This window comes from Anomalospiza imberbis, chromosome 2, assembly GCF_031753505.1.
Source record: "Anomalospiza imberbis isolate Cuckoo-Finch-1a 21T00152 chromosome 2, ASM3175350v1, whole genome shotgun sequence".
In the NCBI taxonomy this organism is placed as follows: domain Eukaryota; kingdom Metazoa; phylum Chordata; class Aves; order Passeriformes; family Viduidae; genus Anomalospiza; species Anomalospiza imberbis.
In genome coordinates this window covers 84822514-84837181 of record NC_089682.1, presented here as the reverse complement: position 1 = coordinate 84837181, position 14668 = coordinate 84822514, and the positions used below count along the sequence as shown (strand labels likewise).

At 39.2% G+C, this 14668-nt stretch overlaps 1 protein-coding gene across 2 annotated transcripts in view; it reads left to right on the top strand.

Moving 5' to 3' along the window:
• Nucleotides 1–14668, top strand: part of RB1 (RB transcriptional corepressor 1) — a 72794-nt gene that overhangs the window by 22888 nt on the left and 35238 nt on the right. The window contains exons 11-18 of one of the 2 annotated variants that reach the window (XM_068182161.1): nt 726–803; nt 3530–3617; nt 4071–4187; nt 4879–4935; nt 5024–5055; nt 5134–5210; nt 5425–5627; nt 7953–8021. In XM_068182161.1, the coding sequence (XP_068038262.1) occupies nt 726–803; nt 3530–3617; nt 4071–4187; nt 4879–4935; nt 5024–5055; nt 5134–5210; nt 5425–5627; nt 7953–8006 (706 nt within the window). In that variant the 3' untranslated portion in view covers nt 8007–8021. Of the gene's footprint in view, nt 1–725; nt 804–3529; nt 3618–4070; nt 4188–4878; nt 4936–5023; nt 5056–5133; nt 5211–5424; nt 5628–7952; nt 8022–14668 lie in introns of those variants that run through there. The other variant, XM_068182160.1, reaches the window with a different exon arrangement.

The window sequence follows — 14668 nt, the reverse complement described above, 5'->3', positions numbered from 1 at the left end:
GACTGCCTAAAACGATTTGGAAGCTCTGCTCTAACTCTTCCTCTGTGCAAGAGCCTTTTCGTCCAGGGAAAGCTGAGGAATCATCAGGAGGAGGCATGTCATGTTAGCTTGCCAGAGGTGGTGTTATGGGTTTGAGCCAGCTGGCACTGAATGGTTTGGACGGTGGCTACCCCATCCTGGGAACGTTCAAGGTTAGGCTGGACAGGGCTCTGAGGACCTCCATTTAGTTGAAGATGTTTCTGGTCATTGAAGGTGAATGGGACTAGATGGCCTTCAAAGGTCCCTTCCAACCCGAACCATTCTATGATTAATTTTTTTCTTTTTTTCAGTCCTACACTTACATGCTAGCAATTTCTGACAGTTGAACATCTCTATAATTTAATGTGAGCTCGCCACTTGAGTCTGAATTTATCTATGCTATGAAAATACACTCATTTAGAATGGGATTAAAATGCAACTAATACCATCTCTATATATAAGTTAAGCTGTTTGTAAATAGAATTCTAGAAAAGAAAACAGTTTGGAAGGAAACTTTAGAGCTTGTCTAGTCCAACATTCTGCTCAAAGCAGATCTACTTGGGAATTTAAACAACTGGAGTAACTGGACATCTAGATCTTCTAAAAATCTGTTATACATTTTTCTTTTCAGATTAATAAGTCTTTATAGAAAACATTGTCTTTTGAATTGTATTAGTCTTTCATAAGTTTGTTTTCCATTTCTGTAGCTCACAGCTGGAGAGGACACCACTGAAAAACAATCCAGATGAGGAAATCAATATTATACTTCCACAGACTCCTGTTCGGTATGAGTTTTTCTTTTGAATGTGTTATTTATTTCAATATCATAGCTAAAAATATTAATCTTTAGAGTAGTCTTTTTTTAATTTTTAAAGAGCTGTGGCCTTGGTTTTGTTGTTTTTTTCACATAAACTATACTATAGTTCTGATCACTGATACTTTTTATTTATAGTAGATATAAAGCCCTCTAACTGTGGCAAAGATGCTTCCTTAATGTTCTTGACATTAGGAAAGTCCAGGAGTATGAAGTTTCTGCATTGCTAAAAATTCAGAATGTGCTAAACCAACTTTGATCCTGAGAGAAAGTCTAGTGATGTTTAGATGCTCTCCATCCACACTTGGGCTTTTCTCTGATTTTTCCAAAACCAATGCTATTTAAGGCAATTCACATGAAGGCCTATTCACCAGCACTGATTTTGGGCTGTAGTAACTGTTTTTCATGAAGCCACAGAACTATCAGTAGATGGCAGCAGAGGTTTGATCACCAGCTTCGAGTGGAAAGTGTATCCTTATCTCTCCCTGTATAGTATATGCTGAAAGAGCCATGCATATTGCTTTGAATTACCTTATAGTGTTGTGTTTCTGAACCTAGGCTCATAGCATCTGCTTTAAAGCCTCCTGAAACTGGAGAGAATCTAATTTTTATCAGTGGATTTGCATCTGGTCATTTTTGTAGAAACTAGTATATAAAAAGGATGTAAGTACTAGTTATGAGCATAATGAGAATGGGTTGTATGTTTTCATTTTATGTTTTTCCAGTGTTCTTATGCTTTTCCTTATCACTAGGAGAGTTGTGGCAGAAGTGATTTTTACCAATACTTTGTAAAAAGTAGATTAAAGAAAAATGCATTATGTTGCAATGATTGAACACATTTTTTTTGGGTTTGCACTTATGTGACTGGTGATATGAGCCAAATTGAGGTTAAATGATACAGAAATTTGAAACAGACAAACTAGTGGGCCAGCCAAATGCCAGTGCACCCACTAGAATTATTTACTCATTTTCTGCTGTGAGATAAGGATTAGGAGGAGAGCAAAGCAGGCTTAAAACTGTAAAGGTTATATGGAAAACTTTATTAACTAAAAAAAAAAAAGAAATCAGAATAAGTCTTCATAAACCTTCAGAACACTTCTTCTTCCCCCAACTCTTGGAACTTTAAGTCAATTTACCGCCTCTAAAATAGTCTTTTTTTTCAGTTCACTTAGGGGGAGGAGTGTCTCTTGCCATGCCATGGAGCCTTTTCCACAAGAAACAGTTCTCTTGTGGTTTTAATTTTCACAAATAGCAACCGCCTGGAAAATCTGCAATGGTGAAGTCCCTCCCATGGTTTGGTAGTCTTCCCACAACTATCACCATGGGGCATTTCTACTTGTTGGGATACAATTTTAAGGATGAGCTGTTCTAGTATAGAAACAAAAAGTTCTTTTATCTCTGGGAACAGAGGTTTTTTTCTTCTGTCATGGGGCAAGGTTTCTCATCATTTTAATCTCTCTCATTTCAAGCTTCCCATTGGAGAACAGCTACTTCAACATTTGCTTGCTTCAACATGGGTGCTCATGGCTGTGGTTAGAATGCTACATCCCCCCAGTGCATTCCATGAGTTACAGGGAAAAGAAAAGTCTGATGTATCAATTATATCTTCACCATAGCCTTACAAGAAAATTTCAGCCCAAGACTAAGGCATCTCCTCATTCTCCTCCCATCTGGGATTTGACTCCTTCTTCACTGACCTTGGTGTCTCCATGTTGTTTTCTCTACGTGTCTTCACCCTTTCCTTTTTCTGTCACTTGAGAGAGGATTGATGCCTGCAAATTTCATCTGTGCACTAAGAGAGTTATAATCTCACCTGGTCCTGTGGATGGTGATGTGCTCTCTGCCAGGTGGTGGCTGCTCTGGCTGCAGGGCTGTTTTCTGGCCCCTGCCACGGTCGATTCCGGCTGCGGGGCTGCTGGGCGCCTCTGTTCTCTTTTCTGCAGTGCCAGCAGGATGGCTCAGCAGCTCACGACTGGAGCGGGGCCTGGTTCGGCTCCACTCGAAGCCGAGCAGAGCCAGCCTGGCCCTCCGGCCGTGGTTGGAAGTCGGTGGCAGCAGAGCAGCGCCTGGCTGGGGTCTGGCACCGGAGCGGGGCCTGGCCCAGCTGGGAGTCCGGTCACCTCTTCAAAGGCCAGAAGCAAGAGAGCTTTTCCTGGGGCTTGTTCGTCTTTAAATGCGATCTCACACAGGCGTATTCAGCTCTCTTAAGTGGTTTAATGGAGTGTCAATATTCAAAGCTAGCCAGCTGATTGGTTCTGTCAGGTCCAAAAGAAGCTGCCAAGGTCCTTACAGGGAATCATTTCCATAACTCCTGGATTTTTTTTTTTCCTTAACTACAAACTAAACTACATTAAATTCTACACACAAAATACACACAAAATTCTGCTTAAAACCAAAAACAGCGATGAAAAATTCAGGAAGTAGCAATACCACAGAAGAATCAAACTGTTTCTTAGGTGTTAAGCCATTCTTTTGGTTATTAAAATTATCACAATCCATGTGTAAGTAATTGCATAAATTGCATTGTTAGAAATCATACTTGCTACCACATTGCAGTAGATTTTCCTGAACAGTTTGTTTGATAACTGGAGTGAGAACTGGAAGCATAATTTTTTGGTGTGTCAATTTGCTGTTCATTTTCTGGAAACTGTCAAGCCAACCTTAATGCTTATTGTGCATTTTATTGTGTTTTTCCAGAGCAGCAATGAACAACATTCAGCAGTTGATTATGATTTTAAACTCAGCGACTGATAAACCATCAGATACTCTCATCAAGTATTTCAATGTAAGTGACTACAAAGATTTGTGTAGGATTCTTGGAATTATCACTCAAGCAAAGTATACACCTGTAGATCTCATGCACATGTTTTTGAAAAAGTACATTTTTATTGGGTTGGTTTAAATGTAATCAGTCATTTTAAAAAACACTTCTCTCTAACTGTTGTGTACTGGAACCTTTGAAGTGCAAAAATACTTCAGTTACTGAGCAACATATTAAAATTCTTTTATGTGTGTATTAAATGGAAAAGCAAGGGGATATAGAAGGGAAACAAAAAAGAGAAAAAGATGTACAGCACTCTTCTAAATACTCAATTTTTTATTTATGCTGATGACCTTATTGAAAGGTGTTACAAAGGGAAGCAGGACTTTTAATCATTTAAATGATTGAAATGTTTTTGAAGTAAAATGTCTTTCCTTTGTCTTTTCTTCCCCTAATTTGTTTCCTGTACATTTTTAGAATTGCACAGTGAACCCTAAGGATAGTATCCTGAAAAGGGTTGAAAGTTTTGACCACATCTTCAAAAAGAAATTTGCTGAAGCAGTTGGACAGGGATGGGCTGAAATTGGCTCACAGGTAAGTATTTGGGTTGAATATCACTCACTTGAGCTCTGTTAGTTAGCACTAGCTGGTGTGAGACCTGACTTACTGACTGTCCTCATTCAGTGTAGATCAGCAAAGGTAAAAAGTAGCAGTGTGCTTTTCAAATTGAGGAAGCACTGTAAAGATAGCATATAAGCATTCTCTTAATATGTGAGGATCAATAGGAATTGGGTGGAAGTATGTTGGAAGTACTTTACTGAAGAATGGAAAAATTTTTTGGTCAAAGTACATTAATTGAAACATATATTTGCATTCATTAGGCTAACTTGTCCTAAAACTGCCAAAGGTGACTCACTTCCTTATAAAGTCAGGAGAGCAGCTGTGCTTTCAACAAGGATTTTGGAAAATAAACCCAACCAAGTTTGTACTCGACAGTCTCCTTCCTGTTTTTCAGCCCTGCTTTTTTATCCTGTTAGCTGTGAATCAGTGTGAACACAGTTCATGTTGTTACTCTTGGTTAAATCTTCATGTGATTTGGGCAGTCACACACATAGTAGCCCTTGAGGCCTCTCCAGTGTTACTGGCCATTGGAACTGGGATCAGTAACTTGTTTATAGCGGCTCTGTCAAAAACTAGAATGTTCTGGATTGTTAAAACACAAGAGTCTGCCTGTTGTATTGTGTCAAAACTTCTTGTAATGTTCCTGAATTTCTCATTCTAACAGAGGTATAAGCTTGGAGTGCGTCTCTATTACAGAGTAATGGAGTCCATGCTGAAGTCGGTAAGTTTAGTGCTGCTATCTCAGTACTGGCAGTACCTCTAGAATTACTAAGAATATTCACAAGTTTGGTCTGATTTATTTATTTCAGGAGGAAGAGCGCCTCTCAGTGCAGAATTTCAGGTACTTGCCCCTAACTTGTTATTGAAGTCTGCTATTTGAAGTCTTGGGTCAAGTACTAATAACTTCCTTTCTCTTCAGCAAACTTCTGAATGATAACATCTTCCACACATCTCTCCTGGCATGTGCTGTTGAGGTTGTCATGGCTACATATGGCAGTAAGTTAAATCTTAAGTCCTTAATTACATTGTTACTTATTGGTAGTTATTCCTATCTGTTCTAATATAAATAGCAAAAAAAACCGCCCAAAACACAAAAAACAACTCACTGAAATGTCTGAGCTAGCAATGATTCAATAAATACAAAAAGGAAAAAACATCAAAAGTGGAAGAATATAGAATATGTGATAATTTTAGTCTGTTTTCCCTTCAGGAAATGCTTCACAAAGTGACAGCACCAGTGCTGAAACAGACTTGTCTTTCCCATGGATTCTCAATGTATTTGATTTAAAAGCTTTTGACTTCTACAAGGTGATTGAAAGCTTTATTAGAGCAGAACCCAGCCTAACACGGGAAATGATAAAGCATCTAGAACACTGTGAACATCGAATTATGGAGTCTCTCGCTTGGCAATCTGTAAGTAGTGCTTTAAAGTAGAATTTGCCCTTGTGTAAAGTACTTGCCTAAAAAAAAAAGAAGTCATACCCAGCTCTATAGAATAAGTTCTGGTCTTGCTGAGATTTGGTTCTAGAAAAACAAATTAAAAGAGCAAAACAAGTTTAGTTTTGGCATGTCTTCTGGTTTTAGAAAAAGGGAGCATATCAGAGGAAGAAGTCAACATAGGTCTGCTGATTTATGTGATTGTAAGCCAACATAATTTTACTAGTCTGGCACAAATCATAAGGGTAATACCCTTAATTGTGTTTTGGTGCCAAAGTCAGCAATAAATTCAATGCTTTTATTTGAAAGTTAATTTTTATCCAGCTGCTATTCCTTCTCGGCAACAGGGCCTCAGTTCTGGGCATCTGATATGTTTGCTAATAGTACTTAAAATACTGTTTTGCATTGTCTTTTGCATTTTAGTCACTTTGGTATTTTTGGATGCCTTTAAAATAAAATGCTGGAAGGTTGGATTGTTTTTTTTAGGCTGTATTTCAGTAAATCAAACATTTGTTTCTTTTCATTGTTTGTTTCTTATAAACCAGAAATAGGCTATTTATGCCACAGAGCAGGAGACTATAGAGGCTGGTTATTTTGACCAGAGAGACATTAAAGCAACCATTTTAGAACCAATCCCATATCTTTTAGTTCTGGAGAGGAAGGGGTATTTTAAGAGGCAGATACTATTTTAGGAAACTTGCAAGCATGCAGAAGGTGTTTGGGAATTATAACCTTAAGAGGACAAAAGACAGAGGTACAGATACCTGGGTTTGACTCTCTACAAGCAAGAAGTGGTTCCTGCTACCTTCTACAAACCAGCTTGAAGCCAGCTTGCTGATCAGCAGTATACCATATCCACCAGTTTCTACCCAATAACTCAGACAAGGAATGCCAGATGATCTAATTTAGACCTGGACTTTTAGACTGGAAAATCCAGAGAGTTGTGTTTTCAAAATTATGGGCGTTGCAGGCTTTTGTGAAACAAATGATAATGTCATTAACATGCATAGGATCATTCCAGGTTTTTTTGAGTGCTCTGCTTGAATGTATTGTAATGTTTTGACTCTCTTCGTGAGTTTTTAGAGGGGTGTGTTTGGTAGTAGTTTGGGGTGGCTGATTTAAGTGTTAATAGCATGGAATATTTCAATTGGAAGGGGCCTACAAAGATCACCTAGTGCCAGAGAAGGATGTGGAGTGAAGCCCAGTGGAGGGGATGAAAAGAAATATGCATGACATGTATCCGGGGGCCCTGCTGCTTCACTGACCTCCATATCACCTGGTCTGGGTCTCCCCAGGCTCCAGACAGTGTCTCCTGTTGCTGGAGGCTTGGCACCAGAGGGCACAGCAGGTTTCCCTTAAAAGCTGAGGGCAGTTGTGGCAGCCAGGAGAGGCACCCCAAGATTCTGTGCTGGCCTTCATTGCCTCCTCTGGCTGTCCAGGAGGGGAGGGACAGGGCTGTGAGCTGTTAAGTGACAGAGTGCTCAGGAGAGGAGGAGGAGGAGTAGTGAAACATTATCTGTGCCAAAATGTCTTGCTAAGTCTTTGGGTCACTGCAGCAAGGGACCTGAAGCCCCACATAGAAATGTAAAGCCAAGAGTCCTCTAGTGTAGAAAATCTACCCCTTCCTCACATCTGAATGTTGGCTGGTTTTGCCTGAGAAGTTTAACTTATTAGAAACAGGAGAAAATACTTAACACGGCTGACTCAGGATGCTGTTGAGGTACCCCAGAAAGGCTTAGCTGGTGAATAAAAGAATGGTTTACTGTATTCTTCTGCAATTCCTTATCTGGGTATTGCCTCCATGCAATGGTGTACAAGGTTTGCAAGTGTCTGCTTAATTAGCAATTCTCTCAAGAATGGGCAGGCAATTAGTTCATACCAGTAAATACCTCTGAACCTCCAAACACTTGATAAAGGAGTAGAGAAAAGCCAGATGCCTTCTTCTTACTCCTAAAGAATGTCTCACCATAAGTGGTTTCTTTGGGTTAATTGTAAACAGTCCAAGAAAGATGGAATCTTGAGAAAGTTCAAGGGTCCTCATATGGTTAGAGAGTGGGTTTTTTTAAATTGGGTTTTTTTTCCCCTTCCCCACAAAAGTGTTAAAATGAGGAAGAAAAGCATGGAATGAATAAAGGTTATGCAAAAAAAAAAAAAAAAAAAAAAACTCAAACACATCTAGCTTAGTAAATAAGAATATAAACTTTTGAGAAACATTTATTAACAAATATTTGCTTAATGCAACTTTGCCCCACTTACTTGCTGTCTATTTTTGTTTAGTTCTTGTGTCCTCCACCCTCCCAGGTACTGTGTTTCATTACAAGGCTTATCTGCTTCAGTCGTTGCTCATTCTCCTGACTCCTTTAAAAACAGGACTTTGAGAGACTTGAAAGGATTGAGCAATTTAATACCAAATAGCTTGAATTTATTGCAGTTTTACTTGTCACAGAGCTTTTGTGAGGAAGAATGCCTTGTATAATTTCTCTGAAGAAAAAGTCTCAAATGCATCTGACCTTTACCTGACTTGGGAAGCTACATCTAATGAATGTAAAAGATTCTGGGTTTTACTGTTTTCTGAAGATAATATATTACTCCTTAGCTACTCATTGTGAATATGTTTATGGCTTTTGCATAGCTAGCTGATTTAGTCATCTGTGCTTTAGGAAGGAAATGAAACTTTTCTAGGTCATCCTTTCTTTTAACAACAAAAAGCATAGCTAGACAAAATAAAGGGTGGAAACCAGTTGAAGGTTCTTCTCAATAATTCTTGATTTTAAAAAGGAGCAAATACATACTGACTAAATCATGTGAAAAATACTTCCTTTTTCTTAAAACTTTATCGAACCCTGAGAGGAAAAGTCCCATTTAACCACTCAAATATTTACCAGTGAGGTTATGATGTTTCCAGATGAAGATTATGTGGAGGTCAGCTTAGAATATATCAATAATGCTGCATAATTTTTTAGTTGCAAAATAGAAATACACTGTACAATATTCTTTACTTTGAATTTGTGCTCACTTACAGTATTTTGAGCAGTATTTAGATTTCGTAACTTTAAAGGGAACTGAAATTACTTTAGACTCAAAGATGCTGAATAGCCTTTGCTTCATTTTTTATCCTACTTATAGAAATATGGTTTAAATCCTTACACAGGTAAAATCTGTTTCCTGTGAAAGGGATGGCTTGTTACCTGCCAGCCTGGGAGTTTATGCTCATTCTTTTCCATAATTCTATCAATTTGACCTCCCTTGTGGCCCCTCAAAAAAGTAATTGTTTTGAATATCTCAAATGAAGGTTACGTGAACAAATTTCAGAATATCTGAATTTCCCTTACAGAAAGCCCTGTCAAGCCCATGTCACATCTTTGACTGAAGTATTGTTGCTGTTTGCTGCAGTTTGTTAGGAATAAACAAGGAAGAACAGGTTTTCAGGCAAGCAAATCAAACACAAAGTCTCTCAGTTTTCAGTCTATTTTGAGTGAAATACCCGTGGGATGTTTTTGGTTTTGCCATTCAAGGAAGTAGATGCCTGTGGAGTATATTTGTTGTATCTGTAAAGCAATTCAGCTGTATTTCCCTGCCTCTCAGCTTCCATTCTGCTCACATGCTCTGAATGGGGAAGTACAAGCAAGGTACTGTGCTTTTCATGCTGCTGCCTAAAGAATGTTCTCCTTGCAGATGCCCTTTCATATGTACAGTGTTGGGGTAGTGAAAGGGTCTTGTTCTTCTGCATTTGAGCTGCAGGCCAACTGCAGCCTTGTCTGAAGGTAAAGCAAGTTAGAGACTGAAGCACTCCACACTTTCCTGGTTAGCCCTACAGATCCTCGTGTTCTGTTGTTAGCTCATCCATGTGAGCACTAGGAGTATTCCAAGTGGTATTTCTCTTAGGACTGGAGTTTGTAAAGATTACGTGGTAGCTCTTGCTCTTAACAGGGATGAGGGTCAGCTGAATCACCACCTGTAACCCTCCAACAGCTCAGAACAGAGTGTGAGGGTTCATTGTGGCAGGCTAAAGGGAATTCGATTCCCAGCCTGCTTTGGTCTGGTAACTTCAGCTGTGGTTTTCATGTTTGTTTTTGTGTGAATAACAAACAGATGTGAAACTGAAGCAGTGCATTGCACTGCAGCTTTTGACACTGCAGCCTTCTTTGGTTGTACTGCTTTATAATATGTGCTGTCCTAATTAGTGTTTTAATTTTTATACGGAGGAGGAACACCAGTATTGATATATATGTTGTGATTTGGAGTTGTAGTATGTTTTGGAGTTTTTATGTCTGATGCAAGAAAAACATGGCTTCATGAAATTACTTCTCTTAATGGTTAAAATATGAGTAGAAGTAGACAAGTGTGCTTTGCTTTGTTTATAATGTCTTTCATGTAGCATTGCCTAAACTGTGCTCCATAATGTTTCTCCTTTTTTAGCTTCTTCTTTTCTGTGGTTTCTATTGTCAATTCAACATTTGCAGTGAAATCTACAGTATTGTTTTATCACGCAGTGTTGATTGAACATTACTAGATGTTTGCAATAAGTATTTGTCAACTGTGTAGTCTGTGTTAGTACTTAAATACCTCATCCCACACCAAAGACTTCTGTTGGTTCTAAATTACGCAGCTCACTGCAGCAGAGTGCCTTCATGCTCAAAACCATGTATTCCCAAAGAATATATTATTGCATTAATATGACGAACTCGCTGAGCTGGAATAACAGCAGACCTACTTTGATCATTCATTAAGGAAAAAAATGTTAAATAATATGTTTAAGATTTGCATAAAAAGCATTAGGTAAATCCAGGTCAGGGTAAATCTGTGAGCAGTTACAGGTCAGCAAGTGCTCCCTAGTACTTTGGAATAGCACAGGCTTAGCTATGTGACCTCCTGGTTTTTGATTGTACAAGGACACAGTTATTGTGAAGTTCACTGTTCTTGAGGGCTTAGTGCCTGTTTCCTTGGCTGTACAACTTCAAATTAGGTTTCTGTGCTCCTTGTAAGGAGGAATTGAGCATCTAGAAGTGGGAGTTAATATATTTTCTTGTGTGTTGAATCCTTCTCAGTAGGGATTTCTGTTAGGTGTGTCTGAAGTCCTACAGCTTCTCTGAAGGTAGGTGTCTATATGCAGTTTAAAATCCTCTTTGGTTTTGACATCTTAAGTGACTCCTTTTAATTCAGGAAGTAGGAATGGTCACACTGTTAACATTTGATACATTAGCTTACTGGATAAGTGGTTTACTGTTGTGTTAAAAGAATGAATCTAAAATCTTTTTGATAGGCAGCCAAATAAGGCCAGGCAGCAAGGGCTGGGTATTTGGGGCTGAGTTTGTACTACTGGCCTCAAAAGGGCCAATAGTTTGGGGTTAAGTACTGCACCGCAGTCATCAGGGGTGTTTCCTTGGTAACATGTTCCCTGGCCTGTTCTGGCATTTGTCAGCTCTCCTTTGGACAATGCCTAGGCAAGGGTTGGGACATGATGCAGCTCAGGGACTATTTTCAGCTGCTGGTGTGGATTAGCAGTGCAGAATGTGTAGTTATGTTGGGTGCAAGCTGTGCTTTGCCACTTGCCCGTGAGGCCTCAGGACAGGCTGTGGCTCGTTGTGTTGCCACCCCCAGATGTAGTCACGGGGGTGACAGATGAGTCACGCCTTCCTGTGCTGTCTTCCCTCTGGGCTGTGGGACTCATGCCCATTTCTGCACAGCAGCTGCCTTCTCTTGGGAAAGCTAGTTTGTGTCAGGCATGCTCCTTCCATGTCTGTAAATTTTGCCTTTCCTCTGATACAGGAATACTGAATGTATCAATGGGGGACAGCCTTAGGCACAAAAAAAGCGCTGAGTATGTCCAGAAGGACAACATCTGCAAGCATGCTCACTGGCAGGATGCAGTCTACCAAGGGAGCTTCACCGGCGTAAAGACAGGAATTGCAGGCATCAGATTGCTCATGCAGACATCACTCATGTCTTGTGGGTTTCTGGATTTTAAGCACCTAGTATCTTGTCTCAGCTTGGAAGTTGCAATGGGCAATGATTTGTAATATGAAATTTTCTAGGGTTTTTCCTGCAGGGGACAAAACATGCTCACATGGCTCACTAAAGGATGGCTTGTCATGTGCTCACCATGCTCCTTTTGACAAAGTTACATTAGGAGTATGCTGCTTTAACCTTCAGAAAGGAACTGAGAACATATTTGAGGTTTTCTGTCTGTACATACTAAATATATTTCTGCTTGCATCATGAGTGTGTTCCAGAAGCATGTGGGATGAGAGAGGTCACGACCACCACTGCTCATCGGCGTGATAGTGCTAAAGGCTCATACTGAGTCTGCTGCGTGTGCTCTAAATGTTTTTAAGGTTGTGACATTTCAGTTGTCACAACTGTGGCTGGAAAACCTTCTATGATTTTGCCTTTATCATACAGGGCACATTTTTAAGAGTCTGTAAGATGATTGCTTTTTGGTTTGGTTTTTTTTTTTTGTTTTTTTTTTTTTTTTTTTTTTTTTTTTTATTTGGGTATACCACATAGTGTAATAAAAAATATGTGAATATATTTTTGGTTATATGCTTTTTTATTTTGGCTATATATATATACACACACTCTTTAATAAATGCATGCCTTTTTAGTACTCCTGAAGAGCTTCCTTTAATGAAAACCATGCTGTGCTTTCTGAGGATTGAAACTTTTATCTGCCTTAACAGCTGAAGGCAAATTGAAAAACCAGGAAGAACAGTGAATTACAGTCTTCACTGTCTCTCCCATCACTTTGAAAATCTTCCGTGCCACTCCTGTTTATCGTGAGGATGACTCAAGCTGTTATTCATGCTTGGGTGTTACCATTTGAGCAAGTCCTCCAGGCTACTGGAAGAGAAGCCAGAACATTTAAAGCTGAGGTCCTGTGTTTCCTGCTTTTGTCTGTGTTGACAGTGTGTTCACTTCTTGGTAGGCACTCACAAAGTGCATAAAGCATTCACTAGGACTGGAGGATTTTGGTTATGTTAGCTGTGTTAACAGGTTTATCTGTTGTAGGTATACCAAGTCAGCCCAGCCCTTAAGATGCTCTTGCTTCAAGTACAAACATGACCAAAGGGATTACCTAAGACACGGCAACTATGCAGAGTTTTCATTCTGTGGCATCTAGATAACATTCTTAATCAAGAATGGCAAGTTTTTTTCCTACTGCTTTAAGATACAGAGTTTCTCTAATTAAGAGAATACGAGTCCTACTTCCATAACTTAGATATTTAGGTTTCCTCTGGACTTGAGACTGATCTGTACTTCCAGAAAGCAGTTCATTCTATTTATTTTAAACAGGTATTTTACAATGGAATTATTCACTTTCCACTGTCATTTGTCTCAATGACAAACCTAAACTAGATTTATAGTTTTGTCTGTTAAGGTTAGTAGAAGTAAATAATATGCTTAATTCTACTTTTCTTAACTGTGTTTCCCCCTTCCTTAAAGCATGAAAGGGAGATTAGCAAGAGGTGGTTGTGTAATTATGCCTAGGTTTGCTTTAGGTGGCTGCTTGTGCTGTATGTTCCTGTAGTTGCTCTTGTGTTTTCACGTGGAGGTCATGTACCCAGGCTGTGTCAGGATTGCTCTGATTATAGAGTTACAGCTGTGACAGGGACCTGGGGCTTACAGGCTGTGATCAGTGGAGCTACCAGCTCTCTTGGTGCACCATAAAGATATCTTGTCTGTACACCAGTACTAAGTACAGATTTAGTCACAGAAACAAGTCTGCATTAACATTATAGACTATTCTTTAGTCTCTTTTTCTTTAAGGTTGGCTGATTATAAGTAACAAGGAATAGTGAAATAGTTTTCTAGGAATCCTTGCTTTTCAAGCTGTTGGGATTTAAAAAAAATATTTTAATACTGTTCAATGTTTTGGTGGTCATATTTCAGCTGTAGGAATTTGATTTTAGTCCTACTATGTTTCTAGGTAGTTTGAACTTCAGCTTTTCATCCTGCAACACTACTATATCTGCATTGTAAATATGTTGTAGGAATGTTTAAAGGTTGCCCATGAGGGAAAAACGTATTAGAATTCAGGGAGGTATCTTGTCAGTTCTTCAGTTTTGTAAAATCTTGCTGAATTGTGGCAAATTTGATGTAACTGTCTCCTTAAATACAAAAGTAAATAAATCTTGGGTCAAGTTCTGTGACTTGTAACCCTGTTGCTCCTTCCTTGGATGGTACTATGGTCTCCAGCTTTGTAGTTTTAGGAATCTCTGTAATGAAACTGGTAGAATTAATTTAAAAAAGGTTTGGTTTTGGGGGTTTTGCTGTTGTTGCTGATTGATTGGTTTTGTTTTTGTTTTGGTCTGGCTTATTTTATCTGAGCCAAAGTCCTGAATAATTGTCACAACCTTTTATTACTCTTTATTTCCTTACTGCTGTGTCATTTGACTCACTCTTGCTAACTTTTCTGTGGAAAGTAAAATTAGTTTATGTTAAGAAGCAAAGTGGGTGCCAAACAAACATTCTAATGTGGAGGTTTGGGGTGTTTTTTCCCAGCTGTGTGCTCAATTTTCAAGCTCTTAAGGTGATATTAGTACCATGTCAAACTGTCAAATTAGATATTATTGGAAGATATTTTTGTTTCTTTTCTTGCTGCACTTTCTTTGTTATTACATGCATAAAAGCATGGTGTTTGAGTTGCTTTTTTGTAAGCCAAATAAGTATTTTTGTGGCTGCTTTTATACTGTATAAATGTATAGTGCTTCAGTTATGTGTTTGTATCACTATCTTACAGTAACTTTCCAGTAATAAAAAGCCCTTGTGGGGGATGTGGATGCCCCTGTTCACAGCTGTTGAGCAGGCACAGTGTTCAGCACCCTCCAGAAAGGTAATCCCTCTAGGTTTGGTGGAAGCCTTTCCTTTGGGTTGGCTTTGCCTGTCAGAATGGGGTAGGTGCAGGCTGGTAAGTGCCTGTGGAGCCTCTGCAGCTGCATCCCTGGCGTTCTGCTGAGCCCCTGAGCAGAGGCTGGAGGCTCACCCACGTAGACTCTGCCTGGTCTGAACTTGGCTCG